At 37.8% G+C, this 19,092-nt stretch overlaps 5 protein-coding genes across 5 annotated transcripts in view; 2 read left to right on the forward strand and 3 right to left on the reverse strand.

The window, feature by feature from the left end:
* The window catches only part of LOTGIDRAFT_229256 (hypothetical protein), a gene marked incomplete at its 5' end in the record, with an annotated part of 10,081 nt that extends 7,781 nt beyond the window's left edge, over positions 1–2,300 (reverse strand). Inside the window, 6 exons of the mRNA XM_009063774.1 lie at positions 163–243; positions 359–526; positions 766–906; positions 1,028–1,204; positions 1,456–1,587; positions 2,294–2,300. Coding sequence (XP_009062022.1) covers positions 163–243; positions 359–526; positions 766–906; positions 1,028–1,204; positions 1,456–1,587; positions 2,294–2,300 — 706 coding nt within the window. The remainder of the gene's footprint in view (positions 1–162; positions 244–358; positions 527–765; positions 907–1,027; positions 1,205–1,455; positions 1,588–2,293) is intronic.
* Positions 2,301–2,496: 196 nt separating this feature from the next.
* LOTGIDRAFT_154560 (hypothetical protein) lies at positions 2,497–3,249 on the forward strand (the record flags this gene model as incomplete). Its single annotated transcript, XM_009063775.1, has 1 exon — positions 2,497–3,249. The coding sequence occupies one exon, from the start codon at positions 2,497–2,499 to the stop codon at positions 3,247–3,249; it is 753 nt and encodes a 250-aa protein (XP_009062023.1).
* Positions 3,250–6,066: 2,817 nt separating this feature from the next.
* On the forward strand, positions 6,067–8,666 carry LOTGIDRAFT_154561 (hypothetical protein; the record flags this gene model as incomplete). Its single annotated transcript, XM_009063776.1, has 4 exons — positions 6,067–7,072; positions 7,873–8,045; positions 8,201–8,345; positions 8,518–8,666. The coding sequence occupies 4 exons, from the start codon at positions 6,067–6,069 to the stop codon at positions 8,664–8,666; spliced, it is 1,473 nt and encodes a 490-aa protein (XP_009062024.1).
* Positions 8,667–11,892: 3,226 nt separating this feature from the next.
* On the reverse strand, positions 11,893–12,903 carry LOTGIDRAFT_154562 (hypothetical protein; the record flags this gene model as incomplete). Its single annotated transcript, XM_009063777.1, has 1 exon — positions 11,893–12,903. The coding sequence occupies one exon, from the start codon at positions 12,901–12,903 to the stop codon at positions 11,893–11,895; it is 1,011 nt and encodes a 336-aa protein (XP_009062025.1).
* Positions 12,904–14,812: 1,909 nt separating this feature from the next.
* LOTGIDRAFT_154563 (hypothetical protein) overlaps positions 14,813–19,092 on the reverse strand; it is a gene marked incomplete at both ends in the record, with an annotated part of 6,744 nt that continues 2,464 nt past the window's right edge. Inside the window, 11 exons of the mRNA XM_009063778.1 lie at positions 14,813–14,970; positions 15,400–15,540; positions 15,639–15,743; positions 15,865–15,969; positions 16,117–16,221; positions 16,463–16,603; positions 16,725–16,820; positions 16,941–17,081; positions 17,336–17,476; positions 17,598–17,693; positions 17,814–17,954. Of these exons, the coding sequence (XP_009062026.1) occupies positions 14,813–14,970; positions 15,400–15,540; positions 15,639–15,743; positions 15,865–15,969; positions 16,117–16,221; positions 16,463–16,603; positions 16,725–16,820; positions 16,941–17,081; positions 17,336–17,476; positions 17,598–17,693; positions 17,814–17,954 (1,370 nt within the window). The remainder of the gene's footprint in view (positions 14,971–15,399; positions 15,541–15,638; positions 15,744–15,864; positions 15,970–16,116; positions 16,222–16,462; positions 16,604–16,724; positions 16,821–16,940; positions 17,082–17,335; positions 17,477–17,597; positions 17,694–17,813; positions 17,955–19,092) is intronic.

The following is a 19,092-nucleotide window of genomic DNA, read 5'->3' on the forward strand; positions in this document are numbered from 1 at the left end:
AGAAAGTATGAATAAAAAATCGAATCGATGTTTATTTCTGTAGCAATCATTCAGTTTTCAATATATTGTAATCTTAGGTCATCAACAAGACTTATTACTTGCCCATCGGTCCAGTGTCTCCTGGTTCACCATACCCATCTTCTCCTCTATCGCCTTTTGTACCTCGTTCTCCTGATTCTCCTGGTGGTCCTTTGGGTCCTCTTTCTCCCGATTCTCCTGGTGTTCCGCGCTCTCCTTGGACTCCTAGGAACCAGAAAGAAAATATGAATAAAAAATCGAATCGGTGTTTATTTCTGTAGCAATCATTCAGTTTTCAATATATTGTAATCTTATGTCATCAACAAGACTTATTACTTACCCATCGGTCCAGGGTTTCCTGGTTCACCATACCCAACTTCTCCTCTATCACCTCTTAGACCTCTTTCTCCTGATTCTCCTTGGGGTCCTCTTTCTCCCGATTCTCCTGGTGTTCCTTGGGGTCCTCTTTCTCCCGATTCTCCTGGCGTTCCGCGCTCTCCTTGGACTCCTAAGAACCAGAAAGAAAATATGAATAAAAAATCGAATCGGTGTTTATTTCTGTAGCAATCATTCACTTTTCAATAAATTGTATTAAAGACTTATTTCTTCTGATTTGCCTACAGGTCAGGGACATCCATGGGACCAGAAAGAAAATATTATCAACAAGTTACTCGAATAGGTCTTTTTTTCTGTATCAATCATTCCAATATATTGTAATTTTATGCATCAACAAGATTTATTACTTACCCATCGGTCCAGGGTCTCCAGGTTCACCGTACCCATCTTCTCCTCCATCACCTTTTAGACCTCTTTCTCCTGATTCTCCTGGTGGGCCTTGTTGACCTCTTTCTCCTGTTTTTCCAGGTGGTCCGATATCTCCTGGTTTTCCTATAGGGCCAAAAAGAAAATATAATTGACAAGAAACTCGCATTCTTCTTTAATTGATGTATCAATCATTCAGTTTCCAATATATTGTAATGTCAGGTCATCAACAAGACATATTACTTACCCATCGGCCCAGGGTCTCCTGGTTCACCATACCCAACTTCTCCTCTATCACCTTTTAGACCTCTGTCTCCTGATTCTCCTGGTGGTCCTTGGGGTCCTCTTTCTCCTGATTCTCCTGGTGGTCCTTGGGGTCCTCTTTCTCCCGATTCTCCTGGTGTTCCGGGCTCTCCTTGGACTCCTAGGAACCAGAATGAAAATATAAAAAATATCAAATCGGTGTTTATTTCTGTAGCAATCATTCAATTTTCAATATATTGTATTAAAGACTTATTCTTCTGATTCGCCTGCAGGTCAGAGATAGTCTAAAACTCCTATGGGACCAGAAAGAAAATATTATCAACAAAATACTAGAATCGATCTTTTTTCTGTATCAATCATTCAGTTTCCAATATATTGTAATTTTATGCATCAACAAGACTTATTACTTACCCATCGGTCCAGGGTCTCCAGGTTCACCATACCCATCTTCTCCTCCATCACCTTTTGGACCTCTTTCTCCCGATTCTCCTGGTGGGCCTCTTTCTCCTAAGTTTCCAGGGGGTCCGGGATCTCCGGGGGCTCCTATGGGACCAGCAAGAAAATATAATCATATAATCTATGTGGATTCAGTTATTCAATCATATGTGGTCCCGGTTGACAAGAAGGTAAAGTTTATCCAATTACGAGATAATATCTTAAGTTCTGATAAGGTTGATTTAAAAAGTTTTCAAGGCTCTTCAAGGTTATTTCTATGTCTTTAGCTATCCCGGGATGTAAATTATTTTGTAGAGAGATGAATAGGTCGATTGCTCAATGTATTTAGAATTCAAAGTTGATTGAATTTCATAAACGAGTTGAATTATCGAAGTACAGTGCTGTCGTTGATATGGGTGGAGAAATAGTAGAGATATCTGATTATTGGCGAACTCATTACATTTGTTATTAAAAAATGTGAACGAGTTGAATTGTCGACGGATTCTTCGGGTTACAAGTATAGTGCTGTCGTTGATATGGGTGGAGAAATAGTAGAGTTATCTGATTATTGGCGAACTGGGGATAAAGGCCCATTCATGAGAAAGAGGCAGATGCGGTGCTTAGATGGTTGTGTTCGTTAGGAGTCGATACTCGAGTAGATATTTTTACATTATTTTTCGCAAAGCCTTCGGCTTAGCATTGTTATGTAGCATACTATCCTAGTTATCGCCCTTTACATCGCTCTTCAAAGAAAGGTAAATAAGGTCCCTCTATCACATGACCTAGCAGCATAATATAAACAATACAACTTTACCAATCATTCTTTGTCCTAGTGTATCGCAGAAGAGATCGATAGAATCTCAAATTTTATTTAAGCAGGTAGTGTAAGTTATAATACTGCTTAATCTGCAAGCTTACCAGACTGAACGATAGTTTTTCGATAGTTTTTCAGTCAATGTATTTATTTAAAACAGTCATACGGTGGCTGGTTCAGAAAAAGAGATATACTTTCTTTAAATGACTCTTACTTTGGAGGATGCTATTCCTTCCACTAGTAAGTGTAAAACACCATTCAAATCAAAATTAAGATCTGCAGTTAAGTTACTTAGAGGTAAGCAAAAGGCTTCAAGTACTCGTAAAGCAAGTTCGCCGAGAACTATTAATAACAACTCAAATGTTATCAATAAAACTACTGGCAATACTAATACTATTCAGTCTATTAAATCTAATCTTATTGATTTAGATAATGTGTCAGAGGCAGATCTCTTGACACTAAAATGTAAATTAGGTCTTGTTGAATCGAAGACTAATGAAATAGAATATGATTATGATGAAAGTGATTTGTTCTTTCAAGATTTTACCCAGTTGCCTAATTTAACTGTTCAAGTTGACAATTCACCTGATGTTGTAAGACCTAGTATAAATCCGCTACAAGTTAATAATAGAATTAGTGGAGCATTATTTGATGAGTTCAGTAATAATAATATCAATGCTGAATTAAATAGTAGTAATACTGGTCCAGCAATAGATGATACTTTGTGGACACTACCTAAATTGAAAACTCCTTTACGAGGTGATCCTATATCAAAATCATTAGCTAATGTGATAAATACAGCTTGCACCACTCAATGTGCTACTGATGACATTATTGATCGATATAAAATACCCGAAAATTGTGAAATGTTATCCCGACCGTTAGTTAATCAGGAGATATGGGGTGAAATTGATGTTAAAACTCATACCTATGATAAAAATTTTAAAGGCATTTAAAAATTATTAGCTGCTGGCATTGTTCCGATCATTAAACTGAATGATTTAATAAAGGATCAGATTAGACATAACGATGACGCAAAGAGATTAATTTCTGATTCAATGACATTGATTTTCCAAGCCCAATACAATATTTCCTTAAGACGTAGATATTTGATTCGTCCAATCTTAAAAAGAAGTATTCTAATCTCTGCAATATAAATACTCCAATTACCAGCTATTTATTTGGGGATGATATTTCCAAGGAGATCAAGAAATGTGATGCTGGGTTTTCTTTATCAAATAAAGCTAGTTTTATATCAGTTTGTCTGTCTACCCTTCGGACTATCAAGTGCTCCAAGAGTGTTTACCGAAATTCTAAAGCCTGTATATGCCTGGTTTAGATTTCAAGGTATAAGATGTAACTATTATATTGATGATTCTATTATAATGGATCAAAATCAATCAAAATGTCGTAATGATACACAAGTAATCAAAGATAAATTATTATCATTAGGATATACTGTGAACGAGAAGAAATCAAGTTTCGAACCCTGTCAGACTATAGTATTCTTTGGGTTTATTATCGATTCGGTGAAATTTAAGGTCTATTTGACCCCAGAAAAAGTAAGCAAAATATACAATTCTGCCATATTTATTTTGGAAAACTGTCGAATAATTTCAGTACGAATTCTTGTGTCATTTATAGGTTTACTCATAAATGCCTTTTATGCCATCTTCGAGGCACCATTGCATTATAGAAATTTAGAAAGGGATAAATTGAAAAGTTTAGGCAGTTCCATATATTATGATAACGAATTGTTCTTGTCCGCAGAAGGGATTGTGATTTACATTGGTGGATAAGGAATGTTAATGATAAAAATGGCAAACTAATACGACAAGAAAACCCTTCAGTATTTTACACCAAGGACGCATTCTTGGAAGGTTGGGGTGTGTATCATAATGATGAAAATATTTCATTTGGTGGTAGAAGGTCTGCAGCAGAAAGTCAAAATGACATCAAATTTTTGGAATTACTGGCTATATTTTTTGGGTTGAAGTCCTTATTTTCTGATCAGTTGAGTTTACATATTGAAGTTAGATCTGAAAATGTTTGTGCAGTTTCTTATGTAAATAATATGGGAGAAATAACATCAAAATTACTAGATGATTTGGCCAAAGATATTTGGAATTGGTGTATAGAGAGATCACTATATATATCTGCAGTTTACATCCCAGGCAAAGCTAATAGACTGCCTGACTTTTCATCGAGAAATTTTTCCGATTCCACTGAGTGGATGTTAAATAATAGCATTTTTATTAGGATATGTAATCAATTGTTCTGGCCTAGTATAGATTTGTTTGCGTCTCGTTTGAATTGTCAGTTATCAAAGTTTTGTTCATGGTTTCCTGAACCAGGTTCCTATAAATGTAATGCATTTTCTTTTTCTTGGGTAGAGTTGATTCCGTACATTTTTCCACCATTTTCACTGATAGGTAAAATTTTAAATAAGATTACTTTAGATCAAGTTAGTGAAGCTATTATTATTGTACCATTTTGGCCTTCTCAACCATGGTTTCCCGTACTTTTGGACTGTTTGGCTTCTTTTCCTCTTAGGATACCTCGACAAAAGGACCTATTAATGATGGCCCACGATGGAACATTTCATCCCTTAACCAAATTTTAAACTACTAACTCCCATAGATATCGATAATGACATAACTGACAACTTTCAAACTTCCTTCCACATAATCTCACATAATCCCACGGCAACAGTCGAGTCATATTTTATCAAAATACATTGAGATAGAGTCACAATTCAACATGTTTATCATCCATGCATAACGCTGTAAACAAAATGGCGGATTCACTAACTAAACAAACCTACTTCGAAATGCAGATATAACACACACGCAAGTTTGTAAATCAACCAATTTACCTGAAAATGTGTGTTATTGTTCATTCGATATCAGTAGATTCCGATGATAATACTTGTTGATTTTGTAAATCGAAGATAAACATTACAAAACAATGTTATTTAGTGCACACTCAGTTCAACCTCCATCACCCTTCGTGTCCATTTCACATGTAAAAGTACGCAATTCTCAACATAGACAATTTCTATAATTTTTTTTATATAATATGATGTATGAAACCAAAGAATAGAAATAAAAATCAACAGTAAAGAGGAAACAATTAAGAATCTGTTGATACAAATAAATAAACTATATTCCCAGCGTATGCGTATCTTTAAAGTGATAGATCTATTCCTGCGCTAAAATTTAATCGACCTTCTGGAAGACATTGTAAACGTCGGCCGATCAAATTGAAGATCAAAGTAGATGACATAAGTATACCACAAAGTTTGCTGAACTATTCTGTATCTAAGGGTCCAGGTCTTAATTTGAAATTTCAAAAAACACCAGTGTTTGATGGCTACAGAATAATTGACTTAGACCAACTTCAGAAACATGTGTCTGGGATTACAATGCATACTGCATTATATTCTGAGGTACAAATGTGTGCATTGGTCAACCGTCCGGTTGTTAAATTGGTGGCTGAGAAGCAAAGACTTGGATTGGCTTCAATCATGCAAGCCGAATGTCAGGGGTGTGGTCAGCTGTTTAAACTGTCAACGTCGAAGAAAACAACATCATCGTCGGGTCTGAAAAGATACGACATAAACTTGACAGCTGTTTGGGGAAGCATGGTGACCGGAAGTGGACTTAGTCATTTATCTGAATGCCTTGGAACAATGGGAGTTCCATCAATATCACAGCCTACATTCACTGCCATTGAAGAGGAAATTGGCAACTGGTGGATAGGTGAAGAAAGGAATGACTATCATCAAGGTGTTCCATAAGCATTCCTATAATGCTCTTGGAGGTGTTGGCATCATAATTGGACAAGTGACCCGAAAGCTGCTCCATATTGGCATCCGGAACAAATACTGCTACGCCTGTTCCTTGGCAGAGAGTCGACAAAAAGATCCTGAGTGCTTTAAGAATTGGGATGAGTCGAGTCAAGCTATGGAGGCAGATGTCATTGTGGAAGGCTTTATGAATGCTGAGAAAGATCACGGTGTTCGGTACATGCGCCTTGTTGCAGATGGTGATAGTTCTGTGTATGCCAGAATACAGGAAACAGTACCAATTTGGGGTCCTCATGTAACTAAGCTGGAATGTGCAAATCATGCATGCAAATGCCTTAGAAGCAGTTTGGAAAAAATGGTTGACAGACTACCAAAACTAAGGGGAAGAGGAAAGTTGACCTTGGCAACTAGAATAAGAATTGTGTCTGCTGTTCGATGTGCTATTCGCATGAGGTCTTCTGAAGAAAACAGATCCTTGGCTTGTAAGAAATCAGTTCATGACATTAAGAACTGCATTTATCATGTTTTTGGCGACCATACCAGGTGTTCTGAATTCTGCAAGAAGTCCTCAGGTGAAATTCCAAGTAAAGAAAGCAATCCTACCTCAACCTGTGAAGATGAACAATCTGAATCTGTTATATCAGTTGTGAGAGACCAGCAAGACTTTTGGACTGATGGTTCTTCTTTGAAAGATCAGGAAGATTCCAGATTAGCGGTACCAGGAAGAGGATTGTCTGCAGCTGACAATGAAATCATAAACGAAGTTTGTCCACTATTGAACCGCATTGCATCCAAAGCTGAAAGATTACTTGGTAATTTCACCACAAATCTAGCTGAGGCCTGGATGAATATTCGTGCCAAGTTTGATGGTGGAAAATTTTTCAATAGATGCTCGAGAGGGTCTTGGCATTGCAGATGCTATGGTGGCGCTCTTCGTCAAAATCAAGTGGTCACTTATGGTTTGGACAAAGGTGACGCACACAGAACCAACCAGTTCCTTTCGATGTTTGTTTGACAACAGAGAGAAGCGTCTTCAACTTCAGCGCTCGCTTAGTGCTCGACCTGTGCAGAAAACAAAACGCTGGAAAAGACGGATGATTGGCAGAAAACAAAGCGATTCCACAAAAGCTAGACAGGAATAAGGTACAGATGCCATCGAGGTTGTTGCTGATCACTCTTCTCACCAGCTTTCAATTTTGAAAGCGAAATTTGACAAAGATTTCGTACCGCTGTCCAAAGAGCGGGTGAAAGAAATTTGTGAAGCAACAATCTCCCAGTCTGATTCAGACATAGGGCATGATGAAAGACGAACAAGACTCACTTCATCTAACTTTGGAGACATAATGGCACGGAATCCGAAAATCACAGTTACACCATTCATCAAGAGGTTACTATATTCCACTTTCAAAGGAAACAGGTTTACGAAGATTGGATTAGCTGCAGAGAAAGCAACATATTCTGAGTATTGTGCAAAGAAAGCTACAGATGGTGGCCCTGTTACAGTAGAGCATACGCTTACAGATTCTTCACAGTCATCCATTTCTTGCTGCAAGCACAGACGGAATTGTGTCATCATTGGCATCTGGTGAGAAGGGTTTACTTAAGGTCAATAATGTTCTCATGAACAAACAGTTGACATTCTTGGAGGCAGCAAAATCTGTGTCTAATTTCTGCTTAATGCAGTCAAGTGGAAATCAACTGGTTCATAAATTCTTTTACCAAGTTCAAGGTCAGCTGAATGTTTTTGACATGAAGTGGTTGGGTTTTGTAGTAAGATCTATTTCTCCACACCAGCTCCATATTGAAAGAATAGTTGTTGACAAGAACTTGTGGGTGACTAAGATGTTACCAAAGCTGACAGCATTCTACTACACTTGTCTACTGCCAGAATTGTGTGCACCAAAATATGGGAAAAGTTCAGGCATCAGAGAACCTGGTGTCTGGGTAAGTAATATATATATATTTTTCAACTGTTAACAAATGAATTAAACTTCATTGTTGTTTTTTTTTTGGAATATATGAAATGACCAGGTAAGTCTTATTGATAATTTATGTTAGGCTGATTCTTATTTTCTAAAATTATTTAACAGTATTTACAGGATACCAAACCAAAACAAGAGTCTTTTAAGCCTAATTGTAGTGGCACCAAACCCCAAACTACCACCAGATCTACCAACAGGGCTGCAAGGCAACGTTTTGTGGGTCGGGAAATTTCCCACAAGTGGATAGTTGATGAGTCATCAGGTAAATTAAGCAGTTCATATTTTTTCTTTGCTACAAGTAGTGTCTATTATATATATGGCATAAAAGTTAATTTCTACATTCCATAAAATATATATTATATTTTATCTGGTTAAACAAAACAAAAACTGACTGAATGATTGAGTAGCTCTTTTTATTTTTATATTATTTTTAGACAACTGTAAATGGTACCGTGGCAGTGTTTTAGATGTTACCTCTGGTCTTGATGGTAACCCTGATGCTGTTTATGACATTTATTACCATTCAGAAGATGAAACATATTCCATCAACCATCTAGTGCAGGATTTCGGTCAAATTTATTGATGCATAATATGCATGTGTGAGTAGACACATTACTCCTTTTGGAGAAACTTTAGATGTGCTGTGTGGTTCATACATTTGTTTAATTGACACATTACTCCTTTTGGAGAAACTTTAGATGTGCTGTGTGACATACATTTGTTTAATTGACACATTACTCCTTTTGGAGAAACTTTAGATGTGCTGTGTGGTTCACACATTTGTTAAATTCACACATTACTCCTTTTGGAGAAACTTTAGATGTGCTGTGTGGTTCATACATTTGTTTAATTGACACATTACTCCTTTTGGAGAAACTTTAGATGTGCTGTGTCTTCATTGTAAAAGGTCGATCATTCGGACCATTGGCTTGCGATTCAAAATTCAAAATTCGATTCTTGAAAGAGGTGGATTCCACGTGGCAAGGATCGGGCAGTATTGTCGACTAAATCAATACTGGCAGGCAACCTCAGTGACCTTAATTTGAACCCACTAGGATTTTTAATTTGCCCAACCCCTTCCTTTCAAATTAATTTCAATTTTTTTGTTTTAAGAATGAAACTAAATAGAAAGTGTAAATATGTTACAATAATAACTTCAATTCAATTGATAAAAATAATCGCTTAAATTTACATTTAAAAGTTAATTGCAGGTATAGGCCTCCATACTCATTCTTAAAAAAGTAGTCCAAAAACAAAATGGCTTATTTGTTTACAAATTGAGTATATTTTCTGTAAGGATTTGTGTTAAATTGGATTTTCTTGTTTTATTGGAGAAACGGGGAAGGGAGGGTTTGATTCTCCCAAATGTACAGGCCTAGGGTGGAGCAGACACTTTATTTAGAAATTAGGATTAAGGGTCTTGATATTGGGTTTTCTTCTGTTCTTATTCTGATCTGAAATTAGAAAAAATAACTAAGTATAGTATCTATTATGTGCTGATTGTTTTTAGTTTACTATGAACAATATTATCATTTAAGTTCTTATTTTTTGAATATGCAACTCTATCATTTTCTGCTTATAGACATGGGGGAATTTCTCTTGAAGGCTCTTATAGTGGGCATGAACTATCTTGCTTGCTCGATTGCTGGTTGTATTAAACGGGACATCAAAGGGTGCTATGCCTACATTATGATGAATATTTAGTCCTATAGGTCTTGCTGTATTCAATGTCTCAATCCAATGGGCTTCCCTAGATTGACGGAATTTGGTAGTTTCATCTTCGGGCAAGTCAATTTCTATACGCTCAATTGGGATTAGGGCGAGATCGTCTATTGAATGGTCGTCGAGGTTGAAATGATTAGAAACAGGCTTGTCTTTCTTTAATTTGATGTCTGACCTATGAGCATTAAAGCGAGTTCGTAAATTATTCTTAGTTTCTCCTACATATTGTTTGGGGCATTTCTTGCATGAAATTAGATATATTACATTCGAATGTTCACATGTTAGATGTTCCTGGATCGGGTACCTTTTATTCGTAGAGTTGCTTACAAAATAATGAGTTTCTGATATAAATGGACATGTTTTGCATCTACTGGACAAACATGGAGCACTTCTTAAACCTGGAGGTACTTCGGCATTTAGTCTGTTTTTAGCTGCTATCTGTGCTAAGGTGGAATTTTTTATGTTTCGTAAAAATCGTTTAGAGTACCCACGCTCTTTCAGTTTTGAGAAAACAATCGTACAGGCTTGGTTGAAATCAGAAGATCTTGTACAAATTCGATGAAATCGTAAAACTTGTGACTTAATTATACCAGAAAAGGTTTGTTTTGGGTGAAAGGAGCTCTTGTGCAAGAGTTGATGAGAATCAGTTTCTTTGAAATACACTTTAATATCCAGTTTATTTGTTTCTGCTATGGAATCTCCCTTAAAGACTGTGGTATCGAGAAAGTCTATGCATTTGTCACTCACGTTTGAGGTTAGGTTGATAGAAGGATGGTGGTTGTTGAGAATTTCAAAGAATTCCCAAAACTGTTCGATAGAATAAGTCCAAACCATAAAAATGTCATCCAAAAAGCGTCCGTAAAAAAGTGGGTCAAATGGACAGAGGGGCAACACCTCACGTTCCCACTCTGCCATGAAAAGGTTTGCGTACGAAGGGGCGAATCGTTTGCCCATTGCTGTCCCTGAAGTTTGTAAATATGTTTTACCATTAAATGTGAAATCGTTTCGACTAAGACAAATCTCTAAAAGCTGTAGAATTGCATCGTCGGGTCTGTTTGGATCTGGGTTTCTATTAAAAGCTTTACGAACTGCCGTTAAACCAGTAGTGTTATCGATATTGGTATACATAGAAGAAACGTCGATAGAAATTAAAATAGCATTAGAGGGAACTCGAAGATTTTTTATTTTATTGACAAAATCGGTTGTGTCTTTAAGGTAGGCGCGATGTTGACATGCTAGAGGCAGTAAGAAATGATCAATGTATTCTGACACTGCATATGACTCACTACCACAGTCAGATATAATCGGGCGGCCTTTAGGGATTTTATTCGAGATAAACCACTCCTTGGTTGGATTCTTATGGATTTTAGGCAAAGTGTACAAATGTCTCTCGCGACAATCAGGTTTGGCGGACAGATAGTCATATTGTTTCTGTTTGAGATAACTAGTTTTGACCAAATCGGCAAGAATATTGTTAATCATGTTAGCAGTTTCTTTGAAAATTGGTTTCGGTAAAATGACATAATGTTTAGGATTATTCAGTTGATTCTCTGCTTCTGAAACGTAATCCTCCCTATTCAGAATGACACAACATGAACCTTTGTCACTTTTTTTAATAATACTGTTGATACTGGACTCCATCATCATGTTGTTGAGAGTGCTGAGGTTCTGTTGTGCTTTCTTCGAGATTTTATTTGAAATGGGTATACATGTGAAGAGGATCTTGGAGTTTGGGAAGGTTTTGTTGACTGTGGCGATTAATTTCTGGGCTTGGTTAAAGGAGGTCTTTGGTAGCTGATCACGGTTGTTGAGGCCTACATGAAGAATAATGGTAATAGGTTTGGGATCATGGTCGTATGATTCCAGGATTGACTGTATGTGATGGATTTGGGCACCGGGGTAAGAATGTATTTCAGTGTCTGAACTGGTTTTGGTAATTCGATTCAGGTTAGATGATCCAATAATTAAGGTAGATTTCTTTAGAGCGGGTAGCTTCCATAATGATTTGTCCTTGGTTTGGTGATAATACGGTTTGGTAGCGGATATAATGGTCGTCGACGGTGTGATTGGTACTGGTTTGGTAGTTGTTAGAATTGTAGCATTGGGAACGGACTGGGATCTGGTTCGGGAGGTCTGGATATACGTCTCGACTTCGATGGAGACTGAGGGGTGGTTTGCTGGTCCAAAAACGCACAGAAGGAAGAAAGGTTGGCGGATCCTGGATCACGTGGTGAAGATTCAGATGGTGTGGAAGGGGAAGACGAGTTTGAAAGTGAAAAGAGAAGGGGAGTGCCCTCTCTACGAGAGTCTGCTGGACTAGGAGTAGGTGAACTTCGGGCTCGTTTAGGGGTTTGGTTCGGCAGCGTCGTGGCTCTAGATGGTGCAGGTGTAGTGTCCATTTCAGTTGGTAGAGATATGGTTACTCTGGTTTTTGTTTCGTTGATTGTTTGGTAGAACTTGGTGATTACAGCTTGAGTGAGACGTTTCCCAAAGGAGCGACGGGCCCAGGACAGGGCATGAGAAACGATGCGGTCGACGGCAGCTGATGATAAAGACTTAGTACGAATGGTGGTCAGCTTCTCTTGAAGTGTGGTTTGGTAATGGTCGATCAGGACCTGCGTAACCTTAGAGAGCCATGTCCGATTGAGGGATCTAATATTCGCGTCAACAGCTGATGTTTTCATTGCTGGGCGGATAAAACTATCCAACTCAGAGACTCTGCGTTTGAAGGTAAACGCTGGTTGGCCTTGCTGTTGAAGGGTAAGGATTGCCAAATGATGGAGGCACTGCAAAACTTGGAAGAACACCTTCACAAAGGGTTCTTCCTCCTTATGAGTGGGGACTGGTTGGCGTCGGTGGGCTGGTAGTCGTTTCTGTTTTTGGTCAGGTCGATGGTTAGCTCTTGATTGGTAGGTGTTGTAGGTAGGTCGGCGATGGGGTGGGATATAGCTGGATGGGTTGGTTGGTGGTCGGCGAATGGTAGGTGGTAGAGGTCGATGGAAGACAGGGCCGTTGTAGGGTACGTGATATTGGTTTGGTTGACGATTAGTGTTTCTATGTCTGGCTTCTTGCCAGTGGTTGTTGTAGTTGGGGAGCATAATGAAAATAACTTGAGGTTAGAAAGGGAATGTACAGCGGATGTAACAGGAGGAAACTGTATATGCTAGCGTGAAAATGTGGGGTTCAAATTATGCAAATAAGTCAAACTGGGTTTGGGGATATATAAAGTAAGATGAAAGTTATGATGAAAAATGCAAAAATATATATTTAGGTGATAAATAACTCTAACAATGATGTGTTATACCTCTTGTATCTCGTTTGCATGTCTAGGGAACTTTTTAGAATGTGTCTTGGGTTTGACAAATTACAAGGTTTACCTTGCCCTTTATTGCTCAAGTTGTATTGGTTATATTATGCTGCTGGGTCATGTGATAGAGGGACCTTATTTACCTTTGTTTGAAGAGCGATGTAAAGGGCGATAACTAGGATAGTATGCTACATAACAATGCTAAGCCTCCGGCTTTACTTCAATAATGTCTCCCATCCTTCACATTAAATGCTTTGATGAGGGGTCATTTTTTTATATTGTTGTGTGGGACATGCAAGGTAGTAGAAGATCGGGTTTTAATACAGTAATTAAAAATATCTTCAGTTTGTCAAGTTATATAATGTTGATCTGCATATGAGCTTTGTTCTTTCTGGTCTGAATTCTGCTGAACTGTCGTTAAGAAAACTAAGTACGCAAATTTGGCGAAATGTATAGGAAAGATACGGTCCGCACACTGTTGATCTTATGGCCTTGGATTCCAACTCATTGAGATCCGAGGATGACTTGCTTCGTGATGGCCTTAATGTCCTTTGCCAAGATCTCAGTAAAGAGTGTAATATGTATTTTTTTCCACCTTACAGCATGATTTATCCACTTTTGTGTCTGTTGAAAGGAACAAGAGGTTGAATATACCATCGCAATTCCTGCTATATCGCCGTTGCTAGTTTGGTGGCCAATGTTGACATCGGCCATGATTGATTGATTTACATTGGGGGTCAGGTTCGTGAAACTATTAGGAAGGCTTTGTACTTGATAATGACGGGTTAAGGTGGCCGCTTCAGGTTTGTCGCATTTCATTCAAATGAAATAACGTCATTATTTGTGTTGCAGGATAACATTATAATGGTATCAATCTCGATTTCATCAATAAGAGGCTGCAAGAGTTAGACAAATGGACGTCTTCTTCAGGAATCAAGAGATCTGAGAGTTTAAAGAAGACATTTTTTGATTTTCTGAGTAAATTACCTCGTAACGTAAATTTGAGTATCTGTAAGATGATATTCGTAGGTTTTTGGTATGGTAAGATATTTAAAGGTAAGACTATCGTTCATAGGTTAGAGTGGGAAAACCTTGATTTGAAAGGAAACTTAACATGTTCATGTCCAAAACGTTTAGCCCTGTGGAGAATATTGTCAATTCACTAGTAAACCTCTTTGATAAACATGGGTTTGGAAGTCTTGGGACATCATTACTGCTCCTGGTAACCCGGTCTGTGCTAGTGTAGTTAGGAAATATGTGAAGTTGGTTAAAGAGGTGCAGCTAGAGCACATATTCTTCCAAAACAGGCCAAGCCTATTTTCTCTAAATTAAGGTTATTTCGCTATTGATCGCAAGGGAATTGACGAGATCGGTCTTTAAAACAGCTTTATGTTCTTGCTAGAGATCAAGCTTGGATAAAATTGCAGTTTTTTGCTAAGGATCGAGCGTGTGATTTGTCTCTTGTCGTTGCACAAAAGATAAAGGTTTTGAAAGACAATTCGGGTCTAGTTTTTCAGCACACATTTGGCAAGACCTTAAGAGGTGAAAGGGAAAGTCTAACACATTTGTTATTAAAAAATGTGAAGATGACGTTATTTGTCCGATAAGGGGTTTAGGACATTTCTTAAATGCTGCAAAAAGGTATTCTATTAGCAGATGATGAATCATACTGGGTGGTTTGGACCTTCTAGTGTTAAGTATTATAGTAGACTTAATACATTGATTCGAGCACAAGTTGCGTCCAAATAAGCAGACTCGGCTAGTCGGTCCGAAGGTATTTGAAAACTAATATTTGAATAATGCCGATCTTTTAGACTTGATAAGGGCGTTTGATTATGAGTAATTGTAGGTTTTTTGTCTGAATGTGAATGACAATAAATGTATTTTGAACATTGTTTATGATTTGACACCCTCCCATCCTCCTAGTGGAATACAACGTGCAAATATTCTCTTGGATTAAGTCACTCATTGCAGGGTTGCCGCTCATAACTTAATCGACTGTATGCTGGAGATTATAAACTCATTGAGGATTGGTGTAGAGCCTCAGTGTGATTATTGCGGAAGTCAGGTGTCTTATCGGCATTATTTCAATATATAGCGTTGAGGCTTGGGTGCTGAATTGTTACTTAATAGACAAACCTATCCCTACAATCTGCGGCCTAAATCTCCTGTTCATGTAAACACCCTCCCACTCTCCCACCTTCCTAGTGGAATACGATATTACGTGCAAATATTCTTTTGAATTCAGTCACTAATTGCAGTGTAATCCACAAGACTTATTACTTACCAATCGGTCCAGGGTCTCCAGGTTCACCATACCCATCTTCTCCTCTATCACCTTTTAGACCTCTTTCTCCTGATTCTCCTGGTGGTCCTTGGGGTCCTCTTTTTCCCGATTCTCCTGGTGGTCCAGGATATCCTGGGACTCCTATGGGACCAAAAAGAAAATAATATCACAAATTACTATAATTGGTCTTCATTTATGTATCAACCATTCAGTTTCAGTAATCAAAACTTATTACTTACCCATAGGTCCAGTGTCTCCTGGTTCACCATACCCAACTTCTCCTCTATCACCTGTTAGACCTCTTTCTCCTGATTCTCCTGGTGGCCCGGGATCTCCTGGTTTTCCTATAGGGCCAAAAATAAAATATAATCGACCAGAAACTCGAATTCTTCTTTAATTGATGTATCAATCATTCAGTTTCCAATATATTGTAATCTTAGATTATCAACAAGACTTACTACTTACCCATCGGTCCAGTGTCTCCTGGTTCACCATACCCAACTTCTCCCCTTTCACCTTTTGGTCCTCTTTCTCCCATTTCGCCTATTGGTCCAGGGTCTCCTTGGACTCCTATGGGACCAGAAAGAAAATATTATCAAAAAGTTACTCGAATAAGTCTTTATTTCTTTATCAATCAATTCTTCTTTAATTGATATATCAATCACTCGGTTTCCAATATATTGTAATCTTAGGCCATCAACAAAACTTATTACTTACCCATCGGTCCAGTGTCTCCTGGTTCACCATACCCAACTTCTCCTCTATCACCTTTTAGGCCTCTTTCTCCTGATTCTCCAGGTGTTCCGGGCTCTCCTTGGACTCCTAGGAACCAGAAAGGAAATGTGAATAAAAAATCGAATCGGAGTTTATTTCTGTAGCAATCATTCAGTTTTCAATATATTGTATTAAAGGATTATTTCTTCTGATTCGCCTACAGGTCTGAGGATAGTCTAAAACTCCTATGGGACCAGAAAGAATATACTAGAATCGATCTTTTTTCTGTATCAATCATTCAATTTCCAATATATTGTAATTTTATGCATCAACAAGACTTATTACTTACCCATCGGTCCAGGGTCTCCAGGTTCACCATACCCAACTTCTCCTCTATCACCTTTTAGACCTTTTTCTCCTGATTCTCCTGGTGGGCCTTGTGGACCTCTTTCTCCTGTTTTTCCAGGTAGTCCGATATCTCCTGGTTTTCCTATAGGGCCAAAAAGAAAATATAATCGACAAGAAACTCGAATTCTTCTTTAATTGATATATCAATCACTCGGTTTCCAAAATATTGTAATCTTAGGTCATCAACAAGACTTATTACTTACCCATCGGTCCAGGGTCTCCTGGTTCACCATACCCAACTTCACCTTTTGGACCTCTTTCTCCCATTTCGCCTATTGGTCCAGGGTCTCCTTGGACTCCTATGGGACCAGAAAGAAAATATTATCAAAAAGTTACTCGAATAAGCCTTTATTTCTCTATCAATCATTCAGTTTCCATTATATTGTAATCTTAGGCCATCAACAAAACGTATTACTTACCCATCGGTCCAGTGTCTCCTGGTTCACCATACCCAACTCCTCCTCTATCACCTTTTAGACCTCTGTCTCCTGATTCTCCTAGTGGTCCTTGGGGTCCTCTTTCTCCTGATTCTCCTGGTGTTCCGGGCTCTCCTTGGACTCCTAGGAACCAGAAAGAAAATATAAAAAAAATTCAAATCGGTGTTTATTTCTGTAGCAATCATTCAGTTTTCAATATATTGTATTAATGACTTATTTCTTCTGATTCGCCTACAGGTCAGAGATAGTCTAAGACTCCTATGGGACCAGAAATAAAATTTTATCAACAAAATACTGGAATCGATCTTTTTTTCTGTATCAATCATTCAATTTCCAATATATTGTAATTTTATGCATCAACAAGACTTATTACTTACCCATCGGTCCAGGGTCTCCAGGTTCACCATACCCAACTTCTCCTTTATCACCTTTTAGACCTTTTTCTCCTGATTCTCCTGGTGGGCCTTGCGCACCTCTTTCTCCTGTTTTTCCAGGTAGTCCGATATCTCCTGGTTTTCCTATAGGGCCAAAAAGAAAATATATTCGACAAGAAACTCGAATTCTTCTTTAATTGATGTATCAATCATTCAGTTTCCAATATATTGTAATGTCAGGTCATCAACAAGACTTATTACTTACCCATCGGTCCAGGGTCTCCTGGTTCACCATACCCAACTTCACCTTTTGGACCTCTCGCTCCCATTTCGCCTATTGGTCCAGGGTCTCCTTGGACTCCTATGGGACCAGACAGAAAATATTATCAACAAGTTACTCTAATAAGTCTTTCTTTCTGTATCAATCATTCAGTTTCCATTATATTGTAATCTTAGGTCATCAACAAGACTTATTACTTACCCATCGGTCCAGGATCTCCTGGTTCACCATACCCAACTTCACCTTTTGGACCTTTTAGACCTATTTCTCCTGATTCTCCTGGTGGTCCTTTGGGTCCTCTCTCTCCTGATTCTCCTGGTGTTCCGGGCTCTCCTTGGACTCCTGGGAACCAGAAAGAAAATATTAAAAAAAATCGAATCGGTGTTTATTTCTATAGCAATTATTCCGTTTTCAATATATTGTATTAAAGACTTATTTTTTCTGATTCTTCTACAGGTCAGAGATAGTCTAAGACTTGTTTGAGACCAGAATATTATTAACAAAATGAAGCATTTAGGATTAACTTTTCAAACTAATTGTAAATGGGATTGTCATATTAATCAGATTTTACTGAAAACTGGTAGGCTTATTAACTGTCTTAAAAGTCTGAAATATCGTCTAAGTAGGAAATCTCTTCAAACTATATACACCTCTTTTATCTTACCTCATTTTGATTATTGTGATATTATATGGGACGAAAGCACTAAAGAACTAACGACTGAATTAGAGAACCTCCAGTTACAGGCACTCAGAACTATATGCGGTGCTGTCAATGGAACAAGCCACACCTTAATCTACCAAGAAACAGGGTTTATCACACTACAGGAGAGACGTCGGCGACCCAAACTTATAATGTTATATAAAATGATACGCAATATTACACCCAATCTGATTTATTTTACAACTCTTTTTTACAATTCATGAGTGGAACCACCTCCCAGATTTCCAAAAACTTTCACCTTCAATTTCATCTTTTAAAAACTCTCTAAAAAAATCAGATACAAACCCACCTATATTTTACCAATTCGGAAATCGAAAAAACCAAATAATCCACTGTCGTCTGCGTCTCTCTTGTAGTGATCTCAATGGTCACAAATTTTTAAGACATATATCTGATTCACCAGCCTGCGCTTGTGGTCATCCATTTTAAGATACAGGTCACTTTTTACTCAACTGCCCCTTACATCTAGATGCACGAAACCGAACTCTATCCCTTTTACCTTTTTATTACCACAATGCACAAAATCTATTGTATGGAACAGACACCAACCTGACCTCTTTTGTTATGTTGAAAATTCATGATTTTATTGCCTTTTCCAAACGATTTTAAACCTTTGTGTTCCCTATTATCATTTCAAATTAAGTAGCAATGCATGTCAATATGTTTATAACAATCAAATTTTTTAAAATGTAAAAATGTTTATGGGAGAGGAGTGATATAGGCGAAAGCCTGTTCCCCAATCCTTTTCTTTTTAAATAA

The sequence above is a fragment of the Lottia gigantea genome (genome assembly GCF_000327385.1).
Source record: "Lottia gigantea unplaced genomic scaffold LOTGIsca_6, whole genome shotgun sequence".
Taxonomy (NCBI): Eukaryota; Metazoa; Mollusca; class Gastropoda; family Lottiidae; genus Lottia; species Lottia gigantea.